Below are 27,192 nucleotides of genomic sequence, written 5' to 3' on the forward strand. Positions count from 1 at the left end.
AAACACCCAGTAAAGTTACTGACCCCTTCCTGTTCCTAACTTCCACCCACAGAGACCCAGTAGACAATCCCTCCGTGACTTCCTCCTTTTCTGCAGCCATGACACTATCTCTTTACCACCTTCGAAGGCTTTGGAGGAATGTCTTACTATAATTGTATAGGAGAAGACTTTTGGAGTATTGTGTCCAGGTTTGATATCCTTAAAACAAAGAAGGAGATATATACTCTTGATGCAGTAGAAGTTTTCCAGACTGAGATAACAGGACTGTATGAGGAAAAGTTTTGACTGACAAAAGCAGCATTCATTAAACTTTAAAAGAATGAGAGAATGTTTAATTGCAACATTCAAAATTCTGACAGGGCTTGATAGGCTGATACCGAAAGTACAGGCGTAGATATGGAATGGGCATCTAGAACCAGAACTCAAAAGTATCAAGGTATGTGGTATGACACTTAGGAATGAGATAAGGAGAAATGTCTTCATTCTGTGGAACTCAGTATCACAGAAGGCCAAGTGGCAGACTATATTTAAAAAGGAGGTAGACACATTTCTAGACGCAATGGGCAGGAATATAGCAATGACACAGAGGAATTGATATGATCATATTGAAAGACAAACTTGTAGGACCAAATGTTCTACAGCTGTTCAGATTTTTCAATGCTTCTATGTTTCTATATATGAAACAGGTCACAAATGATACGTCATTTTCTTCACCCAACAGGAAAAAAAAAACAAACACTGAAATCTAATTAAAACTTTGAAAAACTCCAAATTCAGAAATATTTTGTGCATAAAAAAAATGACTAACAATTCTAGAATAAGTTGACCTTTACATAAGTAACATTTTCTTCCATGGATAGGTATATTTTTTTCAGCTAATTTTTTTCATAAGTTTGTCCTCATTGGTTTACTTAAAAGCATCCCGTAACTTTGAGTCTACCATGGACCAATGCAATAGTAGGTCTGTTAAAATAGTAAATTGGGTCATTCAAGTCTATTTCAGACCATTAATGACATACATTCATTGAGATTTATCAAAATTTAAAACAGTTAATCATAGTTATATTTTCTTTCTACAAATTTTGAAAATATGAAAATCTTGCTGACCTTCTCACTTACATATTTGTTTTGCGAGAATTACAAATGCAGTGCTACACTGTACCTGTTCTGGCTAAAAAAAGAGATTCAGTTGGTCCACAGAACTTCTGTTATGCCATGGACCCCTACCATTAACCGAGGGGTCAGTGGAGCCCAGGTTGGGAACCCCTGCTCCATCCAATGCCTGAGAACAGGGAGATAAAGGATCTACAAGTGTACATTGTAGATGTACAGGAATGTGAAATGCATCCAATTGGTCAAGCACTTCTTCAAAATCTTAATTCCCTTAAAACATACACAGGACTAGACATTGACATTTATTAAAAAATTATATTCAAGTAATCTCAGTCACAGAACCTATATACCCACTCAGTAGATAGATATTTTATATGGATTCTTTCGTACCTGGTGATGCTCTGCACAGCTTACGATCTCTTTCCCACACAGGGGACAGTGAACCACTGTCTGACTGTGGACCATGCTGATCAGACATTCGGTCAGAAACAGAATCTGTATTTTCATTAGTTGTGCGATCCAGATGGATTGATGGACCTCTCGCTATGGACAAACAATACACCAAATGAATTACACAAGCCAGTTCTTTCATATATAAAATAAATACTACATGTAGAACATTTTGTAGAATAGTTCACAACCTAAGCTAATTAGTATGCTGACAGAAGTATGCTTATATTACTGCTGAAAACATTAATAAAATCAGATTACTATACAACTATTCAGCAATTCTATAATTTAACAATCATAGACATCCCAGAAAGAGGATATTTGACCCATTATGTCCATAACCTCTGAGAAGGGGCCCATATAGTTATTTGTCCATCATATCAAAGATGTGGTCATTCAGAATTTTACACTGAGTGCAATGAGGAATTGCCTTGGCCACCCTTTAAGGCAGCAGGTTCCAGATTTTTACCATCCCTCTTGGTGACACTATCTTTCTTCAACCCTACTCTAATATTTCTTACATCACCTCACATTCTTTCCAAATGCATTAATTGGTTAAGCAAACTTGTTTTATATTTTTTGATCTGATTTCTTTATACAAAAGTGGCGCACTTCCCAGTTATTGAGCCTAGAACTTAAGAGAAACAGATCCTTCTTTGCTAATTATAATTTTATACAATGATCAAATTTCCCCTCAGCACCCTCTGTTCTAGAGAAAATAATACCAGCCTAGCTAATCTTTTCTCTTAATTAAAAAAGAAGATCTGGCAAAAGTTTTATAAATCTCTTGGATAGTATGCGTCACTCTGGCTTTGACTTAACTAGTATGAAAAATATTTCAAACAGATTATTTTGCTAAATACTTTACTTTTAGAGTCTGGTTTCCCAGGGAACAAAGGTGAAAACCTTAAGGGCCCATCTAGTAATGGAGGTGATAGAAAGCCCATAGGTTCGGAGCCAGGTCGACCCACCGGAGAAGGGCCATATGGAGAACTTCTTCCTATAATTATGAAGTAAAAAAAAAACAAAACAGCTTTAATTTTTGATATTAAAATCAAACATCTAATTTTTAAAACCTATATAATTAAGGTAAATAACAACTGGGCTGATTCTTACATAAATGAAGTCTCATTACACCAATAACCAAAGGACGTGCACCAACCAAAACCTCTGCTATATGATAAGACTGAAGTAAGTTTACTGTGGTGGATAGAATATCCAGAAGAATGAAAAAGAATGCAGACCTCTGTATGGTGGGCCAAGCGCCGAAGCACTTAATGCTGCTGTTCCAGATACTTCAATTACAAGTGGATCCTTCAAAGCAATATCCATTTTGAATTCTGCTTCAGTTATTCTGTAAAGATAATACATAATTTCCCACTCAAAATTAGCACAGGAAAGGACTTCTATCCTGCTGAAAAAATAATCACTCCCTATTTACAGAAGTTACTGCAATATCAAGAGAAATGTGGGTATGACTTAGATGAAGGTCAGACCACGTTTTATGAGTAATTAATGCAGAAAACCAAATAATTTTAAAAGGTTTACAGACTTTTACTTGCAACTGTAGTGGTTCAAACCAAGTATTATAATGGGGAATAAATGTGATCCAAGTCACTTTGACCATGGCGTGATTGTTGATGCCAGGTGGGGTGGTTTGAATATCAGAAACGGCTGATCTGCTGGGATTTTCACACACAACAGTCTCCAGAGTTTACAGAGAATAGTGCATAAAATAAAAAAACATTCAGTTCTACAGGCAAAAATGCCTTGTTTATGAGAGAGGTCAGAGGAGAATGGCCAGACCAGTTCAAGCTGACAGGAAGGCAACAGTAACTCAGAGAACCACACGTTCCAACGGTGGTGTGCAGAAGACCACCTCTGAATGCACAACACATTGAACCTTGAAGTGAATGGGCTACAGAAGCAGACGACCACGAACGTACACTCAGTGGCCACATTATTAGGTACAGAAGATACCTAATAAAGTGGCCACTGAATGTATATTCTGGAGTACTGCCCACCGAGCATACATTTTACTTATTGCTTTTCTGACCTGTTACTTAACCAGAACTTCAAATTATATTTTAAGGCCTAATGCATCCAATTTCTGCTCCTACCATGGCTACTCTGGCAACTTGGGAATAACATGCAGAAAAGATTTCTTTGACAACATCTCATTTAGAGATTTTCTTCAGCTGCTGGTTAGCAACAAGAAATACATTGCAACCTCAGGCAGGACAAATGTCAAGAATGCTTCAAATCTGCAGACCTGCAATACAACTCAAAGGGCAGAGAACTGGGCAGATCTTTCAATATTTAATACATTTAGAAGAAACTTGGACAAAATGCAGGCTACAAACAAGAGGGATGAATTATTATTTTTCCCCAAAAGTTTAATAATGTTCTTTACAAAGGAGTATTAATATACTTATAGCACAGTAACAGGACTAGTTGAATTTAACTAATTCTATGGATAGAAATTATACTTCTATGCTCTTTCCGCCATCCTACCGAATATCAGGAAGAAAATATTCAACCATTGTGAATATCTTCAGATCAATCCTCAACTCAATAATGTTTAAATATTTTAGTTACCTATCATCACTCCCTGCATCAACTTTCGTAAAACAGCATGCCTTAATATTTTTATATTGGAAGAAAAAGCTCTTGATGTAACAGGAATGCCTAAAGTCTGACTTTTTAAAATTATAATGCTCAGTTCAAAATTGTTGTCACTGAATTCAAAGAGAATAAGGAGCTCATTTAGAAACAGCTGGAAACTTACTTTTGTCGAAGGTGAACATTCTCTCTTTTAACATTGCCAAGTTCTCGTTCAGCCTCACGAGCAGACAGCTACAATTAAAAATTTTGTATATCAGTTACAAATATGGACATGATGTACATCAGCCTCAGAAGACAGTAGTAGCAATTCATTGATGGCATACTCCAGGAATTAGTTTACAGCAAATTCAGAGATTGTTTCTTTTTACCTGATTTAGTGAACAATTATTTCATATTTTATTAACTTTTTTTCCCCAGTGTCTCTACTACCAGGTGCTTTACATTTGCACCTGGGGCTGGCTATTATCCTAATATGAATAAATTGATGGTCAGTTAATAGCTTTGGGCTTTTGTACGTGCAATAATGCATTTGCACAGGTATGTGCCTTCAGACACCCTCCCCACTGAGCCACCCACTAGGCTAAGCTATTAATTACACACTAAATATTGAATAAAATTGAACAGGAATTCGTGACTAAGGCATTTTACCAAGGTCATGCATAGTAACTTGGCCTAAAATTATTTAAATAGATACATCAGAAATATAAATGGTAAGCCATTGCATTTTAGAACATAGAATACAGAACTGTACAGCACAGGAACAAGTCTCTCAGCCCAGAATGTTGTGCTGAACTAAATAAATTAGTAATCAAATGGCCAACTAAACTAATCCTTTATGCCTACACAATGTCCATATGCCTCCATCTTCCTCACACTCATCTGCTTATCTGAACGTCTCTGAAAAGTCACTAATATATCTGCTTCTACCACCACCCCGGGCAGCACATTCTAGGTATGCACCACTCAGTAAAACAAAACTACCTCTCACGCATTCCTTTTAAAATTACCCTCTCTCACCTTACATGCATACCCTCTGGTATTAGACATTTCAACCTTGACGAAAAAGGTACTGTCTGTCCACTCTATCTATGCCTCTCATAATCTTGTAATCCTCTACCAAATCTTCCCCCCAACCAACCCCCCCAGCAGTTCAGAGAAAGGAAGCCAAGTATGTCCCATCTCTCGTGAAAGGACATGCCCTCCAATTGAGACAGCATCCTGGTAAACCTCTTCTGCACCTCTCCAAAGCCTTAACATCCTTCCTATAATGGGATGACCAGAACTGTATGCAATACTCCACAATTAGAGTTTTATAAATCTGCAACATATCCTCCTAGCTCTTGAACTCAATGCATTGACAAATAAAGGGAAGCAGGCTATGAACCACCCTACCAACCTGTGTAGCCACTTTCAGGGAGCTATGAATCTGGACCCCAAGATCCTTCTGCTCATCAACATTGTTACAGGCAAGATCCTTAACAGTGTACTGGCTCTTTACATTTGACCTACCCAGGTGCAACACTTCATTTTGTCTCTGAAACTCACCCAATTATCGTGTGCTTTTTTCTCATGGGATACAATCTAAAAATATAAATACAGAAGAAAATTATTTAATTAATTTGCCACTCACAGAATATGGACATCACTGGCAAAGTTTATTAAGGTTCATCTGTTTATTAGTGGTTATTAGTTAATCACACTTTGTTTGATTTCTTGCTGCTTAGGAATGCCAACTGTTCTCGGCAATATTTTAGTGCATTAATTAGGGTTTCTACAACAATCCAGTAATGGCCATATATCAAATTTGTATTCCAATTATATTTGGTTAATTATCTGAATTTAAACTCTGGTGTGTTTGGTTTGAAGTGATACCTTCCATCAATTAGTCTGAACCTCATGATTGCTAATCTGGTAACATAAGCCTTTTGCTCTATACCCAATCCTTGCTGGCATTTAAGATAGCAAAAAAATGGACTGACCAGTGAACCACCCAAATTCATATGCCTGCCCGTGGGTTATGCCGTTTTTTCCAATGTCACCCCTGGCACGGTCTTCTGCAGGAAACTGGATGGCTGGCTCCCAGGATAGTGCAGGCTCTGAACATGCTAACAGCTCAGCCACCAGAATGGCTTTCACAAAGAGTAGGGTCATTGGCATTCATCAACATTCAAACAGTCACAAAGTCTGTTAAAAATGTCTGAACTATTATTTACTATTAAGAATAACAGACAAAATATCTTACAGAACAGCTCTGGTAGAGTAAGAACAACTTTACTTTCAGTTGAAAGCTTTAAGGAAGTATTCATACATAAATAAAAACAGCAAATGCTGAACATCATGTGCTGAGAGAGAAAGAATTAACATTTCAGGTGGAAAATACTTTATATTGGGTTTATTAAGAAATAAGCAATGAAAAACAATTTTCTTTTACATACTTGATTTTTATATGACTGCATAGTTTTAGTTAATTCGTCTTCAAGATCTTTAGCACGTTGTCTGCAAAGAAAGAAAACAATAATTGTATCTCAATTCAATGTGTGCATTTTAACTAAGAAACTGACACCAATGGTTACCTATAAATAGTGAGCTCTTCATTTGCTTGATTAATCTTTTCATCAACTTCAGAAAGTTTCTCTTCTTTCTGCAAACGATGATGCTCTTCCACAGTTAGATTTCTGCAGACAGAACAATCAAAATTATGCCTTAGCTAACTGGTATACAATAGCAACAGAAAGACTGATGAAATGATACGTATGTTGGCCAGAAAGGAATTAGATCCACAAAGCAGCTAACAGTGGAAGCAGACAAACCAAAAGTCTATGTTTTGTCATGTGATTGAAATGAAGGCTGCCTTTCTGTAGCACTTCTTGCAGCCACCATGTTCTGAACTGATTTGTGAATTGACTCTTGCTCAGGATAGCTTAATCAAAAATTTGAAGTGAACATTGATGTTCTTGCCATTGATCTGCTAAAGCAGAGATCATTTTCAAATAAGAAATTATTTATTTGGTTAGGCAGAACTGGCAGACTTAGGGAAAGAACAGCTCGTGATCTGAAGTAACCTGAGCCCAGTGTTTGGCTGATCAGGCTTTAGCTGGTCTGTCTCAGAGAAAACAAAGAAAGTTATATGAGGCACAAGTCTGGTGGAAAAGCAATAAAGAAACATGCTTGTAGCCTTGGGCCATATCCAATCAGATGCTGACACAGGCTAGCCAGATGAACCACAGCCAATAAAGTTGAAACACAACAGTTCGATAAGAATGGAGAATTTCCAGAGTATTAGCAGCAAAAACTCTGGTGACCAACCATTGTGCAGATTACGTGGGAATTGAGAGGAACACCTGGCCTGCATAAACTCATATTTTCAGGCCCAAATGAGGAAATCTGCAGATGCTGGAATTTCAAGCAACTTTTATGTGTGTTGTTCATATTTTCAGGTATGACTTTTACTATAACTGCTCAAGGAGTGTCAAAGGAACTTAATGAGTGTGTGCACAGATACTTAAATTCTATATGACTTGCAAGTTTGTTTCTAACCAAAGCAATAAATATATTGGTCATTTAATAGATTCTCTGTGTGGCTAATCAATTATTATTGTTGAGGGTGAACACCTACAACAGTCTGTTAAAATCCTATAACCAGTTATACAAGGAATTTTCAATGGGGATTTAGAGAAGTTTCAGAGGGAGAAATCATTCAATAAAAATTGATTGACTATTCCCTCCATCTCATCAGAGAATCATAGAGTAATACAGCACAGAAACAAGCCTTTCAGGCCAAATGGTCCATTCTGATCACAACATCCTCCCTGCTAGTCTCAGTGGTCACTTTGTCCCATGACACTCCAATCCCTTTACCTCCACGTAATTATCTTAAATGCTGCAATTGTACCTGCTTTGATCACATCCTCTGGCAGCTAACTCACTACGCTGTGTTTAAAGAAGTTACCTCTCGGGTCTCTTTTAAATCCCTCTGACTTATCTGTGCCCTCTAGTTTTGGACTCTGCAACTTGGAGAAAAGGCTATGACTGTCCACTTTATCCATACCATTTATGATTTTATGAACTTCTGTGAGGTCACCTCTCATTCTTGTACGCTCCAAGGAATAAGGATCCAGTGTGGCTAACCTTTCCTTATAACTCAGGCCCCCTCATCCAGGCAGCATCCTTGTAAATCTCTTCTGCATTCCTGAGCATGTCTTTCCCACAATAAGGTGACCAAGACTGTACACTAAATATAATGCCCCAACTAATGAAGGCCAGCATGATTAATGCCTTCAACATTCTGTCCACCTTCAGCGAACTGTGCACTTCTGCAAAGGTGCCTCTGTTCCACAACACTCATCAGTGCCCTGCCATTCACAGTAGAGGTCCTGTCCTGGCCTGAACGTTACCTGCAACAGCAGCTGCGATTAGTGGCTGATTAAATAGGAAGCTCAAAAGATTAAAAAGAGAAATTCAATTGCATAAAAATGTCTGAGAAATCAATGACCCAACTAGGCATTTCCACTCTTTTCAATACAAAATTAAAATAGTTAAGTAATTATGATTATACCCATTTTTAATATTTTAACTTACTGTGAATACATATTACATTAACAAATAAGTTATGTATGGGCTGATATTACTGTTTAGAATAAAGTAATTTTAAATGTTTTCCTCTTATTATCCCTAGTCACGACCCATCTGAGTCGCTCATCAGGAAAACACTGGCATTTAAACTGCTCCTCTCTCCACCTGCATTGTAATACCAACAGGCTCTAAATGTGTTGTGACTCTACCCCATTATCACTTATGTATTTTTCCTATAGGATTCATTTTCACTCAAAACTCATCCATGCTTATTACCTTTGTAGCTCCATTTCCTTCTCATGGTACAATTCTGTCATGATCTTTAACTTTTGCTGAATGGTTTTATATTCTGTCTCAAATTGAGTTTTCACACATTGTGCTGAAGTATGTTCCAACTGGAGTTTCTCAACGCGCTCTACCAAATGAAAACAAAAAATATTTATAAATTCATTGCAAGTTTTGAGATATTTTACTTTGGAACATAAGAAAGGAGTACCCAAATTGGTCTCTTGAGCCTTTTCTGTCATTCAGGAATATCATAACCAAATGGCATTCTGCATATACAGTCGCTTTTGTCATTCAAATGAACGCATTTGGTATGAATCTATTGCTGTCACATATACCAAGATACTATGAGGTTTTGCTTGTGTGCTATTCAAACAGATCATGTTATACATAAATATAGCAAGATAGCAAAAAGAAACAGAATTCAAAAAACTGTTACAGTCAGAGAAAGTGCAGTGCAACTACACAAGTAAAATGCCAAAGTTACAATACAATAGGTAGATTAGGAGATCAAGCGTGCATCCTTTAGCTTGTGAGAGCTCCATTCATACACCTGTTAAGAGCAGTTTAGAAGCTGTCCTTGACTGGCAAAACATTTCCACAGCCCTCACGATCCGTAATCTCTTGAGAGGAAAATTCCCTGTTCCAGCTATGCTAAACACGAGCATCACAGCAGCAACTCATCCCTTGACTTGGCTCTCAAAAGCCCCCAATAACAAACTGAACAATTCCACATAACCAGCTTTCTCAATCAATATCAAAACAGGCTAATTCTAATGAAAGGCATCTCTTTTACTCTCTCCACTGATACTGCCCAATCTACTGGATAGTTCCAGCATCCCATATAATTTCAATTTTCTTTGCTCTTATTTATTTCCCTCTACCTACACCTCTTCCAGATTGTTGGACATGCTCGACTCCTAATTTTCCTAGTTCTGACAGTGTCATCATATTGAATGTAAACTTTTTTCTCCATAGATCCTGCTGATGTGCTGAATATTTATAATATTTTTTCCTTTTATTTCAGATTACCAGCAACTCAGGTTTTGCTTTTGCACATCAAGTCCAGGCACATTTTTGATTGAGCTCTACTGGATTGGTGAAAACACAGTTGGAGTATTATGAGCTGATCTATTTAGGAAGAATGTCTACTTTCTCTGGAGGACAAGAAGTTGATAGATGTATATAAAATCATGAGCTGATATGCATAAGGTGTATGGTCCCAGTAGGAGAGTTTAAAGCTAGAGGGCATAGATTTAAGGGTAAGGGTAAAAGGGGACCTGATGGGCAACTTTTTCCCCCATACAGATGGTGCTGGGTACATGGAGTAAGCTGCCAAAGGAAGTGGTAGAAGTAGGTATATGTACAACCTTTTAAGAGACACTTAGACAAGTACAACTACATGGATAGGAAAAGTTGAGGGATATAAGCTCTAATGCAGACAAATGGGACTAGCTGACAGAGGCAACTTGGTTGACATAGAGAAGCTGGACTGAAGTGTCTTTCTGTGCTGCGTTAACTATGCACAATATAAAATTTTAAGATGCCTAGGCAGCTTAAACAAGATTGAGCTCAATAATTAGAGGAAATAAATTTTCGAATTGAAAGGAGGATCAACATGCACTGAGGACTTATTTTTCTATTCATTCAGACAGCGACTTGAAATTTGCTAACAGAAAGATAGAAACATATCTGAAAATGTACCCAAGCATCAATCTACAAGATTACCAGTGGAAAACTGAGAAGTGCAAGTCAAAACAAGTTGTGTCTTTTTTAGCCTATATGCCCAATATGGGCCAAAAAGCTTCTTTTGAGTGATATAAATTTATTTGATTCTAAAATACTTGTTGAATGGCAAATATGCTCCATATTCTTTTTACCAAGGCAATCAACTATTTCTTCAAGGAAGTACTTAAAATTTCTCAAACATGCCTTCCCTTTAACAAATACAGAAACAGAAAATGATACATTGACGAGGAGCTAATCTGCACTGCTGTCACATCCTTCCTGTAACTGTGGTAACAAGAATCGTGCAACATAATCTAGATGTGACCTAATTAGTGGCAAAATTAAAGTACGAAAGAAAGCATAACTATTGTTCAAATGTCTTCTACCAAGGTCTGTATTCATTTCTGATTTCCAGCATCAACAATACTATTCAACAAATCTATACTGGATTACAAACTGGAAATCTACAATTATAATGAGATCTGGATTATAGTGGAGAAACAAGACAGAATCTTCAGAAAGTTAGATATTCTGATAGAGATTTCTGTAACCTTTCTCATCCATATTTACCCTGCGATCTTATTGATAAGTTGGAACTTGTAAAGTCACCAGATGAGTCAAATATCAGCGTGCTAGAAAGACAAACTACCAGTCGCCCTGTCAACAAGGATCATTATATAACACTGAAGACATCAAAAATGTCTCTAGTAAATTGAGGAAATGTGCTTATCCATAAATGCATTAGTTGCAAGATGCTAAACATCCCAAGAAACATCACTGGCATACAGTACATCATTAAGCTCCACTAAATAGGAGTACTAAAATTTCTTTTATAATTACCCATCAGCTCTTGCTTTGCTTTGATTTCATCTGATAATTTGCTGTGAATCTGATTTCTTTCCTCTTCCACTGACTTCAAGCTGGCATTTAGCTAAAGAAAAATAAAAGGTATTAAATCAAGATTTAAAAGCATAGCATTGGATTTTTATATTAGCGATGAACTTCCAGTTTTAAGTTATAAATTTCAGATTATTACTTATCATTACTCAAATTTACAGTGTTACTCACAATGCTTGTCAAGACTGGTCGATGCTGGGGATAATTTTCAAGATGTACTGGGACATCACACTGCTGCATCACTGCTCCATAGCAACTTAACATACTACTTCTCCTAGTTCTGAAAACCCCTGATTTATCCTCATCTTCTGACTAACGATGAACCTCTAATCCTAAATACGGTAAAACTTATGTAAATAACTGAATATTTATATTTGTTGTTGTTATCCCACACAACAAATGGAATATTGGAGCCTCAGATGAAATGTTGCTATGAGGTTTGTCCCCTCAATGTATTGAAAGTTGAAAGGAGATGTGCAGGATAAATTCTTTACATGCAGCAATGGATGCCTGAAACATACTGGCTTGGCTGGTGTTTAAGAAACAATTAGGCACAGAACATGCAGGGAATAGAGGGATATGGATCATGTGCAGGTAGATAGAGATAGTTTAATCTGGCTTCATGGTCAGCAAAGACAATGAGGGCCAAAGGATCTGTTCCTGTGCTGTGTTCAATTTTTTAAAAAAGTAGATAAATACAGTTATCTTGGGAGAGTAATAACTCTATCAAGGAGCTAGCACAGCACAATGGGTAAATATTCCCCTCTTCAGTGCTGTATCATTCCACAACTTGGAGTATAACAATGACATATTTGACAGGTCAGCAAGCTAACTGACCATAAAAATATTGATTCATTCTTGTTCCTTTCAGTCCCCTGAGCCTGTGTACCATTCATTCCGATCATGGCTGATAGTACTTCCACTCTAATTGCCCATCTTAGTTGCACATCCTGTGTTTGCAACAAAACTCCATCAATCTCAGTTTTGGAATTTTTAATAGATCTAGTCTTAACAGACTTTTGAAGCCTACGCTGTCTGTTTCCATTTAAAAAAAGTGCTTTCTAATATGATTCATGAATGTCCTAATTCTAAGACCATCCTTTTGTTCTGGACTACCCCAAATGAGAAAACAGGTTCTTTTTAATAACCAAGCCAATCTTAATGCCCCAAATAGAATCAACCCTTCTCCCCCACCATCTTCTTTTTGGCAACTTCCCTTTAAATAAACAATAGGATAGAATCAGATAAGATCTTGCAAATCAACATCAGGAATACACGGGCATGACGATGTCTGTTATAACCTGTGACTTTACAACCTAATGCAAACATCACTATCATTAGTAACAATCTAACCTGGCTTAAAAGAACATAATAAAGCCACATCAAGACAGCCTGAACAAGTGGTCAGCAGTGGTCAAAATCTATTAGCATTAGTGAAGAGGTGCTTCAGAACTAGCTGAAGTCAACCATTCCGGTGTAACATTTACCTGACAACCAAACACTGACCATAGACACAAGAGATTCTGCAGATACTAGAAATCTTGAGCCACACACACAAAATGTTGGAGGAATTCTGCAAGTCTATGGAAGGGAATTAACAGTCGACATTTCGAGCTGAGGCCCATCATCAGGACTGGGAAAGAATGGGGCAGAAGCTGGAAAGAGGTGTGGAGGAGAGGAAGGAGTACAAGCTTTCAGATACTATGTGAGATCAGGTGAGGGGGGAAGGTTTGTGGGCGGGCGGCGAGAATGAAGATAGCTGGGAGCAGATAGGTAAAAGAGGTAAAGGACTGAAGGAAAAGGAATCTAATGGGAGAGCACAGTGGATCATGGAAAAAGGAAGGGGAGGAACCAGAGGGAAGTAATGGCAAGTGAGGAGAAGAGAAGGGTGTGAGGGCAACCAGGAAAGGGAATGGAGAAAGAGAGTAGAGGGGTGGGGGGGAGAAACTACCGGAACTTGTAGAAATCCATGTTCATGCCGTCAGATTGGAGACTACTCAGACTGAATGAGGTGTGGCTCCTCCAACCCAAGTTTGGCCTCATCATAGCAGTAGAGGAGCTCATGGACAGATGTGTCAGAATCGGAAATTGAATTGAAATAGGTAGCCACCGGGAGGTCCTGCCTTTTGTAGCAGACAGGGCAACTAAAAACCGACCAGCTACGCTCTATCAACAAGCAAGGGGAATGCAATTACTTAATTCCCACATCAACAGTCCATTCTCAATCAACGCAATGGCAGACATCACCAACTATGCCATCAAGCTGCATTTACATGTACGGGGTCTTTCTTTTTGTTAAATTTAAAATGGCTTCTTTTGTTATGTTATACTGGGGAATGCTGAGACAGTCTCTAACTAGACAGTTTCTTGGGTTATTATAGATAGCAGGATGCTATTAGCCAATGGGTGGTCATGTATCATTTTATTTTCGGATACCATGCTGTATCATATGACTGTGGACGGGGTTTTGGCGGGGAGTCGGAGGAGAGACGGGGAGGACGGTGGACATGCGGGGGTTTTTGGCGGGGAGTCGGAGGAGAGACGAGGAGTCGGGAGGAGAGACGGGGAGGACGGTGGACGTGCGTGGGTTTTTGGCGGGGAGTCGGAGGAAAGACAGGGAGGACTGTGGATGGGGGTTTTGACGGGGAATCGGAGGATAGACGGGGAGGACTGTGGACGTGCGGGGGTTTTTGGTGGGGAGTCGGAGGAGAGACAGGGAGGACGGCGGACGGGGTTTTTGGCGGGGAGTCGGAGGAGAGACGAGGAGGACGGCGGACGGGGGTTTTGACGGGGAGTCGGAGGAGAGACGGGGAGGACGGTGGAGAGACGGGGAGGACGGTGGAGAGACAGGGAGGACGGTGGAGAGACAGGGAGGACGGTGGATGGGGGTTTTGACAGGGAGTCGGAGGAGAGACGAGGAGGACCACGGATGTGCAGAGAGGCTCCGGTCGATCACTCCGGGTGGTCCCGAGCCGTGAGTCGACGGAATTCGGGTGGTCGTCAGGAATCGACTGAGCTCCAACGGCAGCGCGCAAAGAACTTGGACTTTGATAAGTGTTGGTGCCTTTTTTTTCATTACTTTCCTCTCTGTATCAAATTTATATTAATGTCATAGAATTAGTAACATCTATAAAGTGTACTTGTTAAAATTTACTGGGTGTGCTGGCTGGTGATTGATGTTTGGGATTGATTCGGGCGGCGACTGACCCTGTGGGGAGTGTTGAAGCAGGTGCTGGGCGGAATTTCCCCTAGACATACACGAGTCTATATAACGGAACGTTACAAGTGGGGGCTCGTCCGGGATTTGGACTTTCGGTAAAGCTGTAATAGTCGTTGTGGTAAGTGGTGTGAAGATGGAGCGAGATAAGATTGTAAGTTGGTGTGAAATGGAGGAGGTACCAGTGAATCATGCGTGCGTGCTAAGTGGGGTCGATTTTCGCATTCCGGCAGATGTACTGGTGCAAGGGTTGAGTTTGATTAAAGGTATCGGGCAGGTAGAACTTGTAGCTAGAAGGGGTGGGAAAGAACTGGAGGCTAGCTGGATGTTGGTGCGGACGAGTGCCGACATCATGACTTTGGAACTACCAGCGACAGTCCACGTCCAGGGGGAGGCAGGGCCGTGGGGTCTCCACACCCTCCCGGAGGACGAAAGTGAGGAGGTGCCGGAGGAGGAGCTAGATGAGGCCCAGGGGAGGTGCCAGTAGCCAGGGGTGGAGGTGTGGAGTGGGAAGGCTTGGCCAGGCCCCGTCCCTCAGTTAGGGCTGAGACCTCCGAGTTAGCGGCTGCCATTACCTCCCTGGCGAGAAGGGTTGAGGGGCCCCGCCCAAAGCTGAGAATTTTCTCGGGAGCCAGGCCCACCCCGGAAGGGGAGGATGAATATGAGACCTGGGTTGAGGATACATCCCAATTGTTAGAGGTGTGGCCAGTTTTGGATGAGGAAAAGAGACAGCGATTGGTGGAAAGCTTAAGGGGCGGGGCGGCCCGTGTGGTCCGCGATCTGAGAGCGGAACGCCCTTTGGCTTCCCTATCGGAGTGTTTGGACGCTTTGGAGGAAGTGTTTGGACAGTCAGAAGATCCCTGGCAACATTTAGCAGAGCTTCAACAAATGGGGCAGAGAAGAGGGGAAAAGCTCTCAGAATACGTTTTCCGGCTGGAAGGGAAGCTTACGGGGCTGCGGCGCCAAGGGGTAGTGAGGGCAGACGAAGTAGCGAAGTTGAGGATGAGCCAGATATGTAGAGGTTCCCGGGAGGATGACAGGGTGGCTTGGAGTATCCGGCAGTCATTTAAGTGGAGCCCCCCTCTATCATTCAGGCAGCTGATTAGAGAGGCACGGGCGGAGGAGAGTGCTTCGGGCCGACCAGGGGGCTCGGACCCCCAGGGACGGAATTCAGCAGTTCAGGAGGTGGTAGCCGGGGTGAGATCAGAGAAATCCAAGGGGTCCCTGGGGGGGTGTACCGGAAGGAGAGAGGCGGTGGGTAGCGGGTGCTATAACTGTGGGAGAGAGGGGCATTTCTGGCGGGAATGTGAGTGGCTGGGGGTGTGCTACCGCTGTGGGGAAGCGGGTCACTTGCAGAGGGATTGTGAGAGACGAGATGCTCTGAGGGGGGAGGGCCCCCGGGCCACTAAGAAGGGAGAGGTGTTGGGAAACTTAGGAGAGGCTCAGTGAGGGAACGGACTGGAGTCTCGGGAGGAACACGTTCCCAGAAAACAGCTATGGAACCCCAGAAAGTTCAAGCCCAAATTCTGGATGGACTGATGGGACCCCGTTCCAGCGTGTCCCTACGGATAGAGGGAATCTTTGCGAAAGCCTTCCTTGACACCGGGTTGCAGGTTACCTTACCGTACCGGTCGTTCTACAACAAATATCTGAAGCATTTGCCAGTAACTCCGTTTAACGCATTGGAGATTTGGGGCATAAGTGATGGTGATTACCCGTACGATGGGTACTTGTCAGTGAGATTGGAATTTTCGGACGGAGATGTGGGAGTGTCAGAAGCCTTTGAGACGCTGGTGTTGGTCTGTCCGGACCCAGTGGAAACCGGTGGTGCTGCCATTTTAGTGGGGACTAACTCCCCTCTGGTGCGACGGCTCTTGGGAGCCTGTAAGAAGGCGGCGGGGGAGAACTTTCTGGAGACCCTCTCGGTACACCCAGTGTTCTGAGCGGTGTACGAAGGAGTGGGTGACCCCCAGGGGCTGGATGCTGAGTGCAAACGAGGGACGGTGTGGTGCACTCAGGCGAGGCCTAAGGTGATACGGCAAGGGGAGGTGGCATTAGTGATGGGGACCCCCAGATTCCCCGGAGTACCGGCGGGCGAGTAGACGCCCCAGACGACCTGGAACGGGAGTCCCGGTTCCCGGCTGGAGCACTGGTGAAACCTGAATTGCAGAGGCCCTCAGCTGTACAGGCACAGCGGATGGGGGTGATGGTAAGGAACATAACGGAGCGGGAGATCACTTTTAAGCGCGGGATGCCCCTCGCGCACTTGTTCCCGGTGACGGTGATGTCCAGCGCCCCCGTGAAGCCCACTGGGGGGAAACTATTGGGAAATGGGGGGCGGCTGACCGAGGAGGCCTTTAATTTTGAAGACTCCCCTGTACCGCCGGAGTATAAGAGCAGGCTGGTGGAGAAGGTGCTGAAGTTAGGGGATGTCTTTTCTCAGGGCGAGTTTGATGTAGGGTTTTCCAAGAGCACTCGGCACACTATTCGGATGACAAATGACACCCCGTTTAGGGAGAGGTCGCGGCGGTTGGCCCCAGCAGATGTGGAGGATGTGCGGCAGCACTTGCAGCAGTTGAAGGATGCAGGGATTATCGCGGAGTCCCGAAGCCCCTATGCGTCCCCCATAGTGGTGGCAAGGAAGAAAAATGGGAAGGTACGCATGTGCGTGGACTATAGGACCCTGAACCGGCGCACTGTTCCCGACCAATATACGGTCTCGAGGGTGGAAGATGCATTGGCCTGTCTGAGTGGGGTGCAGTGGTTTAGCATATTGGATTTGCGGAGTGGGTATTACCAGATTCCGATGAGTGAGACCGGTAAAGAGAAGATGGCCTTTATCTGCCCCCTGGGATTCTTCCAGTTTGAACGAATGCCCCAAGGCATCTCGGGGGCCCAGCCACCTTCCAGCGGCTCATGGAGAGGACAGTGGGGGACATGAACCTGCTGGAGGTATTGGTGTACCTGACGACCTGATAGTGTTTGGATCTACGTTGGAGGAACATGAGGAGCGGCTGCTGAAGGTGCTGAGTCAGCTGAAGGAGGAAGGGTTAAAACTTTCCCTGGATAAATGTCAGTTCTGTAAGACGTCGGTCAGTTATGTTGGGCACATAATCTCGTGAAATGGAGTGGCCACCGATCCGGATAAGATAGCCGCAGTCACCACCTGGCCGAGACCTCAGAAGGTGAGCGCCTTACGCTCGTTTTTGGGGTTTTGCGGATATTACCGGCGATTCGTGAAAGGATATGCGAAAATGAGTCATCCGTCGAACCAGCTGTTGTGTGGTTATCCACCTGTGGGGAGGAAGAGGAAGGGAGACCGAGGGCCGGAGGTAGGAGGATACCTGAACCCGGGGGAGCCTTTTGGATTGAGGTGGGATGCTCAATGTGAGGAGGCGTTCCAATCTCTGAAAAGGGCGCTGACACAGGCCCTGGTGTTGGCTTTTGCTGATCCCCAGAACACACTGATGCCAGTCACGAGGGTCTGGGGGCTGTCCTGTACCAGGAACAGGGCAACGGATTGAGGCCGGTGGTGTTTGTCAGCCGGAGCTTGTCGGCATCTGACAGAAACTATCCCACTCACAAGCTGGAGCTCTTGGTGTTGAAATGGGCGGTGGTGGACAAGTTGAGTGACTATCTATACTGGGCCCAGTTTAAGGTGAGAACTGACAACAACCCCCTCACTTATATCCTGACCTCGGCAAAGCTGGACGCTACTGGGCACCGGTGGTTAGCAGCCTTGTCTGCCTATGAGTTCAGCCTGAAGTACCGCCCGGGGAGTCGGAACAGATGCCCTGTCTTGTCGGGCGCACGACGAGTCCGGCACGGCTGAGGAGTGGAAGAGTGTCCCTGCCCCGGGAGTAAAGGCCATGTGTCAAGTTGGGAGCGACGGGGAAGCAGGAGCCCCGATGGGAACGGATAGGGCAGTGGATCAACTGGGGGCTGATGGTGACGCGCTGCCCACTGTTTACTGTAATGTGACTGCTCTGAGGAACAGGCAGCTGCCGGAGTTGAGCCCCCAGGAAGTGGAGGCGGCTCAGCGTGATGACCCGAGCATTGGCACTATCTGGTATGCAGTTAGCCAGGGTGATATGGGGCAGGTGGAGAAGGCGAAACATGCCTACGTCCCTCTACTACTGAAGGAGTGGCCTCGATTGAAGCTGAAGAACCACGTCTTGTATCGGGTCACGTCGCCTCCGGACCACCCCCAGCGCTGGCAGCTGGTCATGCCTGAGAAGTATCGGAAGACTGTGCTCCAGGCTCTATATGATGATTCCGGGCACTTAGGGGTAGAGAAGACCTATGGATTAGTCAAGGACCGGTTTTACTGGACCCGGATGAGAGGGGAGGTGGAAGAATACTGTAAGACCTGTAGTCGTTGCGTCAGGAGGAAGACCTTGCCTGCGCAGGCGGCTCCGTTATCCCACTTGCAGAGTGTGGGACCCATGGACCTGGTGTGTATGGATTTCCTGTCTATTGAGCCAGACACCGGCAATACCGCGAATGTCTTGGTCCTCACGGATCACTACACTAGATATGCGCAGGCTTTTCTTACTAAGGATCAGAAAGCAACTACAGTGGCGAAGGTGTTATGGGAGAAGTACTTTGTTCATTATGGCCTTCCCCGGTGGATCCACAGTGATCAGGGACGGGACTTCGAGAGCAGGCTTATCCATGAATTATTGGGTATGCTTGGGGTTGAGAAATCCAGAGCCACCCCCTATCACCCGCAGGGTGATCCTCAGCCCAAGAGGTTTAACCGGACCCTGCTGGACATGCTCGGCACCTTGGAGATCGGACAGAAAAGTAAGTGGAGTCGGCACATTGCCCATTTGGTTCATTGTTACAATTGTACTCGCAATGATGCTATGGGTACTCGCCCTACTACGTGATGTTTGGACGGGAAGCGAGGTTGCCCATTGATCTGTGTTTTGGGACTGAAGCAGGTGAAATACCTTCAAAGCCATGTCTGAAGTACGTGTCTGATATGAGGAGAGAGTTGAAAAGGGCGTACGAGTTGGCTGAGGCGGCAGCCACCAAGCAGAACCAGTGGAATAAGAAGAGGTACGATCAGAAAGTAAAGTTTGTCCAGCTATTGCCGGGAGACCGAGTCCTTATCCGGAATTTAGGACTACAGGGAAAGCACAAGTTGGTGGACCGTTGGGCAGCCACCCCCGATGTGGTGGAGAGTCAGATGCCGAACCTCCCTGTTTACCGGGTGAGACCCAAGGACAGGAAGGGGCCTGTCAAGGTACTCCATCAGAACCACCTGTTGCCTCTGGGTCGAGAGGTGAAGGTAGACCCAGAGCCCGAATGGGAGTTTACGCCTAGTACGAGGACTCTGCGAGGGCGCGAGGTGAGGGAAGAGACCGCTGCGAAGAAGACGGGGCCGGTCCCCACCTCGAGAAGGGATACGTCATCGGAAGATGATGATTCAGACGTGTGGTACCTGTTTCCATTCGCTGATTCCCCGGTGCCGGGAGAAGAGACTCCTGGCCCTTCCATCACTGAGTCAGGGGAACCGAGGGAGGGTGTTGCAGAGCCGCCTGTATTACAGCCGGGATTGGGGGAGGAGAGGGTGGAGGCAGAACCCGAGCCAGAGGGCTCACAGGGGCACAGGGGTCCCGGTGAGGGGGAGGGTCTGATAGATAGGCCCGGGGGGGGAGGTCACCTGGGGTGTCTGAACAGGTAGAGTCAGCAGAGGAAGTACAGAGGCCTCAGAGGAGTAGGCATCCCCCCAGAGAGACTAACTTATACAGCACCGGGAGAGCAGGGTGTGATCTCTACTGCCCTGCAAAGTTATGTCACTGCTTTATGCACCTGGGTTGGGTTTTGTGTTTTACAAAGAGCACTGGTGAACTCTGTTAACGTCATGAGGGCATGACTTTTATTGGTGGGGGGAGAGTGTACGGGGTCTTTCTTTTTTGTTAAATTTAAAATGGCTTCTTTTGTTATATTATACTGGGGAATGCTGAGACAGTTTCTAACTAGACAGTTGCTTGGGTTATTAGAGATAGCAGTATGCTATTAGCCAATGGGTGTTCATGTATCGTTTTGTTTTTGGATACCATGCTGTATCATATCACTGTGGACGGGGTTTTTGGCAGGGAGTCGGAGGAGAGACGAGGAGGACGGCGGACGGGGTTTTTGCGGGGGTGTCGGAGGAGAGACGGGGAGGACGTTGGACGGGGTTTTTGGCGGGGAGTCAGAAGAGAGACGGGGAGGACGGCGGACGTGCGGAAAGGCTCCAGTTGATCACTCCAGCTGGTCCCGGGCCGTGAGTCGACAGGATTCGGGTGGTTGTCTGGAATCGATTGAGCTCCAACAGTAGCGCGCGAAGAACTTGGACTTTGATAAGTGTTGGCGCCTTTTTTTTTCATTACTTTCCTTTCTGTATCGAATTTGTATTAATGTCATAGAATTAGTAATATCTATAAAGTGTACTTGTTAAAATTTACTGGGTGTGCTGGCTGGTGATTGATGTTTGGGATTGATGCGGGCGGCGACCAACCCTGTGGGGAGTGTTAAGGCAGGTGCTGGGTGGGATTTCCCCTAGACATATACGAGCCAATATAACAGAACGTTACATACAAATAACTTATTCATTAACATTCAGCTCACCCAGTTCCACCAGATCTCAGCCCTGATGCAGAAAAAAAACAAACTGAATTGCAGTACAAGCTGACGTCAACAAGACAACAACTCAACACTAAGGAGGCTAATTAAATTGTTATCAATGAGGATCAAGGGAAAGTTTCACTGCAAAGATCATTGAGATCAATATCTTAATTCCAGGATATTGCTACATGGGTTCATTAGAAGAGTTTCCTGGCTCCTTTCACTCCTATCCACAATACATTCAAATGCTAACATTTAACAGTGTACAATTCCATTCGCAACTCTGCAAATAATGAAAACATATGAGCCTACAGGTGCTGGGATTTGGAGCAAAAAAACAGCTGGCTGAACTCAGCAGGTCAGACAGCATCTCTACGGAGAAATGGACAGTTGATAGGTCGTGACTCCATCCAGACTACCCATTGCTTCGTCAAATAATGAAATAGACTGTGGCTACGTGCAAAATGCTTTGAGATGCGGTGAGAACCATTTGTACAGTTTAATAGGTTATGACCTATTCCATGACTAAGTTAATCACCTGCAACTGACATGACATTATTTTAGTTGAAATCCCACCAATAGCACTAGTGATTGCAATAAATCATGGAAAAGTGTTGTAACTGCAAGAATAGGTTAAAGGCTGGTCATACTAGGAAAGGCCAGTCACTTCCTTACAAGCAATGCCTTCTTGATACCTAAAAGTTGTAAGTGTGATTGTATACATTGCATTAGCCTACTCCAACAGAACTGCAAGAACAATCTCAACCTTGACATCATTCAAAACAATCTGCATAGGCACTCTGTCCACACCTTAATTAAGCTTTCCTTTTCAAAGCCAGAACAACATGTGTCCCATCCATCAGCATTAGAGTATTTTTACTAGTTCATTTGGTATCTCCTAACCCCACAAACTCTATACTTAAAAAGTCTAAAGGAGCAAGCACATGGCAACATGATCTCCAAGTTACACCGCAGTGTGACGTAGAAATATGACCAGCAATTTATTGCCAGCAATTGAACTAGTAACAATCTCTACATGACTGCAAGGTAAAGCTATCTTTGCCATGTCCAAGACCCTGGGAAGATGTCTATGCAGATACAAAATACAACACAAGCTTGGACAGGGATGAGCAGTAAATGTGGGCTCATCTCCAAGGCCAATGGCTACTTTGAGATCAGCTGTCCAGAATTAAACATATTACAACAAATGTAATCAAACAAGATCTTCACAAATATATAACAAAGGTCCACTATCCCATCTGTATTCCATTTTCATTTAGATAACGGTTCCTTTCTGTTAGCCTTTTGAAAAATGTTCGTACCTGTCTACTGGTTTTAAGGGACATATATCAAATGACTACAAAAATCACAATTTCTATTAGGTCCCTGACTTCAGAAACTCAAGAGGTTCTGCCGGAGATCTTGAGCAACACACACAAAATGCTGGAGGAACTCAGCATATCAGCCAACATCTATGGAGGGGAATAAGCATTCAACATTTCAGACCAAGAAACACTGAAGGATCTTGGCCTGAAACATCAACTATTTATTCCCCTCCATAAATGCTGCATGGATTTCTATATCTCTCTAGCATTCGCTGTGTGCTCGATAACCCGATTTAAAACCATTATCTTCTATAATTTCACATCTCCTTTGGCTCAGCTTCACTTCTGTCTGTGAAGAACTAGGGAGGGGCAGGGGTGCGAACTACTCTATGTGAAGTAAAAGGGAAATAAAAGTGCCCAGTCATGCTGAAGATTTCTTTTCCCCCAGTTAATACATACTTGGCACTGGTGAGGAACAAAATAATTAGAATAATTTTCAAGTACTGTCAATAATAACAGCTCAGTCACTTCATGCAATACAAGCACCATTAAACAGAACTTTAAAAAATGCCCAAAATTTTCTTTTTATAAACTAAGAAAGCAAATGCTAGGGCATAGACATAATGCTAGTAAACTACACCATGTGACATACCTTCGCAACATTGATCAATTTTTCAATTTTTTGCTTCTGTTGTTCTTCTGATATTTCTGATATATTAAAAACAAAACTTTTAGACAAGCTTCCTCAGACTCTAAAACTTAGAATATTTAAGAAAAATGGAGATCAACACTAAGCTTCTTGAAAATAATGTACAGTCATAATATAAAAAGCATAGGTGGAAGGTATAAGTAAGCACTAACTTCACAAGAATTACATTTTCCACGTCTTTCTAATTATAACTCAGGATAGTATTCAAAAAGTTATTTCTTATCTTAAGATGTTACCCTCAAAATCTCTCGTCTATTTCAAGATGTCTCAAAGCACACTACAATCAAGTAACTACTTTTGAAGGACATCACTATGGTAATGAAATCTACACAGGACCCAAGCAGGAAGAAATTTGAGAGCATTGTGAAATTTTTAGAGAAACAACTTGTTTTCTTGATTTTTAAAAATATTATAAGCACTAGTTTACCTATCTACCACTTAGCAGCATGTTGTCCCATCCAACAAAGCAGAAGGTAAATAAGCTAGTGAAGTGGTAACTGTAATTCTAAAAATTGTGCAAGGCATAACTATTCAGTTGTTTTGAATACTTTTGAAATGTCCATTTCCTCAAATAAAAAACCAGACTGTTATATGATATATGAAATACTTGTACTGAGATGATCATCTGCAAAGACTTGGCATAGTATCTACATTATAGTGCCCCAGAATTGTAAAAACTAAAACACAGGGCTGAAAGGTTAGAGCTGATAATCCAGACTGACATTCCTTTGCAAGAAACATGATAAATTAAAGCTTCATTAATGGATCAACAAGCATTAAAGATCAGAAAGTACTTTTCATGATGTAACCAATATTTTTCTAATAATTGAAAAACAGATCAATATAAATACTCAAGTTGGGTATCATAACCATATAACAATTACAGCACAGAAAAAGGCCATCTCGGCCCTTCTAGTCCGTGCCGAACGCTTAAGGCTGATTTATATTTGTGCGTCAAATGGACACCGTAACCTACACAAGTGGCCAATGCGCGTTGAGCATTTGTGCTTGTGCTCCCCAACAGATACTTCCGTCACCTGACCTATCTCATTCCCTAACAGGAGATCCAACACTGCCCCTTCTCTAGTTGGTACCTCTATGTATTGCTACAAAAAACTATCCTGCACACATTATACAAACTCCAAACCATCCAGCCCTTTTACAGTATGGGCTTCCCAGTCTATGTGGGGAAAATTAAAATCTCCCACAATCACAACCTTGTGCTTACTACTAATATCTGCTATCTCCTTACAGATTTGCTCCTCCAATTCTCACTCCCCATTAGGTGGTCTATAATACACCCCTATACGTGTTACTACACCTTTCCCATTCCTCAATTCCACCCAAATAGCCTCCCTAGACGAGCATTCTAATCTATCCTGCCAGAGCACTGCTGTAATATTTTCTCTGACAAGCAATGCAACACCTCCCCCTCTTATCCCTCCGATTCTATCACACCTGAAGCAACGAAATCCAGGAATATTTAGTTGCCAATCACACCCCTCCTGCAACCATGTTTCACTAATAGCTACAACATCATATGTACAGGTATCAATCCATGCTCTAGGCTCATCCACCTTTCTTAAAATGCTCCTAGCATTAAAATGGATGCATTTAAGAAATTCTCCACCTTCTACTCTCTGTATATCACTAACGGTGCAAACAACTTTACTATCTTCTTTTTCTTCCTTCTCCCCTACATCTGTTCCTACACTCTGGTTCCCCTCCCCCCTTGTATCCAGTTTAAATCCACTGGAGCCTCTCTAGCAAACCTACCTGCAAGAATATTTGTCCCCCTCCAGTTCAGATGTAAACCATCCCGCCAGAACAGGTCCCACCTTCCTTGGAAAACTGCTTAATTGTCTATAAATCTGAAGCCCTCCCTCCTGCACCATGTCTTCAGCCACGTGTTGATCTGCTTTATCTCACTATTTCTAAACTCGCCTGCATAGGGCACTGATAGCAATCCTGAGATTGCTATCCTGGAGGTCCTGTCCTTTAACTTGGCGCCTAACTCCCTAAACTCACCTTTCAGGACATTGGTATGTACTGACTAAATGCTGCTTGCAGTAAGTATTATGGAACGAGTATGTGTATCTGTTAATTTCAGAATGTCCATCAACCTCTCAATTTAAATTAAATATTATTCTGCATGCAAATGATTCCACAAGAAATATGCACCTCCAGCATGTGTGCTTCTTTTTCCTTCCTTAATGGGCTGCTGGACATACTCTACAAACCTGATTCTGTGATGCACAGATCTAGAATTATGCCCAGGATCTGATCACCTGCTATACCTTATTTACATTACCAAACATTCACCAAATCCAAACATCTTAGCTACTCTGGTGAGGTCTGAGTAAAAAAGTTCAAAAACATTTTTTTTTAAATCATAAGACATTGATTCACCTCTTTAACGCTTCTTGTTTAGTTTTTACGTTTAATTTATCTAAGTTATTACCTTCTGCAAGATTATCCTCTTCAGCTACATTCCACAATTTCATCTTTAGAAGGCAATCTGTCAGAGACTGAGAGAAAAGGGTTTTAATGTGAATATTTTAGCGCATGGATAGATCTGCAGTATCATTTGATTTCACTGGAACAAATCTCACCTTTGCTTCGTCTTCTTTACATTTAAGAACTTCCTTTATATCATTCTGCGACTTTATACCTAATTTAATATGCTCTGTAAGCTCATTATAACGTTCATTCCACCCTTCGGATTCTTGCAACAGCTACAAACAGAGAAGTCACAATTAGGCTAATGAATTGAACAAGTATTATCTTGACCGAAACACTAAGATTACATTCAAAGCATGTCTTCTCATTAAAATTACTAAGACTATTTTAAAGAGTAAAATGTCAATGTAGTTAAAATATACACAAGCTTAGGTTGATTCACTAATCCAACACATTTCCTCAATAAATTCTGAGATCAGCTGAGAGACCCTGCAAGTGTGTAAAATTTGACCATGCAACAGTGTGCAAAATAAATGGAGGCTGTTCAGGAAAGCAGTGAAACAAGTAAACTGATTTTTTTTTAATTCAAAGACAGGTGCAGTGGGTTAATAAGTCACAGGTTAGTGCCCATGATCTACATAAATTAAGATATAGGAGGACTTGTGGCTTGAAGGATGGAGAGGAAGGGATGTTACCAAATATATTCTCAATGTCTTTAAGGCGTTAACTGTTGCCAAATTAGGAAAGGTAAAGGCTGAATTGGTTGCTATTCTGCAGATAGTACCACTTATAGTTCTAGATGGCCCAAAAATGATGAAAAATCCTGAATGGGAAGACAATGAAAAGATTTCAATCAAATCAAAATAAAGTAATTCTTTAGTTTCCTTAAACTCATTAACATTTCATAGTCATTAGACCGTCATTTGCAATTTCTCAATGCTACTATGCACATACATCTTTAAGCATCATTCAGAGGAAAGGAGCTCAAAAGGTAGCTTTGATTCAGTGAAGGATTTGATATAAAGGTTTGGTGAAAAATATCAGTCATACCTGCTCTTGGCTTTGTATGAGATGATAATTCTCTTCTTTTGCAGCTTGAAAAGATTCCTGGTGTTTTGCATCTTTAGTCTGAATTCCTTTTAATTCCTTTTTAGCCTTAAAATACAAAGAGGAATTTTAAGTGTTTCTTCTGC

The 27,192-nt window shown here is 42.5% G+C and overlaps 1 protein-coding gene across 1 annotated transcript in view; it reads right to left on the reverse strand.

The window, feature by feature from the left end:
- mia2 (MIA SH3 domain ER export factor 2) overlaps positions 1-27,192 on the reverse strand; it is a 79,483-nt gene that overhangs the window by 9,080 nt on the left and 43,211 nt on the right. Inside the window, exons 15-27 of the mRNA XM_072267766.1 lie at positions 27,050-27,154; positions 26,152-26,274; positions 26,001-26,067; positions 23,483-23,538; positions 11,614-11,704; positions 9,037-9,175; positions 6,762-6,863; positions 6,624-6,684; positions 5,734-5,769; positions 4,352-4,419; positions 2,808-2,917; positions 2,432-2,563; positions 1,504-1,656 (exon numbers count right to left, since the gene is read on the reverse strand). Coding sequence (XP_072123867.1) covers positions 1,504-1,656; positions 2,432-2,563; positions 2,808-2,917; positions 4,352-4,419; positions 5,734-5,769; positions 6,624-6,684; positions 6,762-6,863; positions 9,037-9,175; positions 11,614-11,704; positions 23,483-23,538; positions 26,001-26,067; positions 26,152-26,274; positions 27,050-27,154 — 1,243 coding nt within the window. The remainder of the gene's footprint in view (positions 1-1,503; positions 1,657-2,431; positions 2,564-2,807; positions 2,918-4,351; positions 4,420-5,733; positions 5,770-6,623; positions 6,685-6,761; positions 6,864-9,036; positions 9,176-11,613; positions 11,705-23,482; positions 23,539-26,000; positions 26,068-26,151; positions 26,275-27,049; positions 27,155-27,192) is intronic.

This window comes from Mobula birostris, chromosome 1, assembly GCF_030028105.1.
Source record: "Mobula birostris isolate sMobBir1 chromosome 1, sMobBir1.hap1, whole genome shotgun sequence".
In the NCBI taxonomy this organism is placed as follows: domain Eukaryota; kingdom Metazoa; phylum Chordata; class Chondrichthyes; order Myliobatiformes; family Myliobatidae; genus Mobula; species Mobula birostris.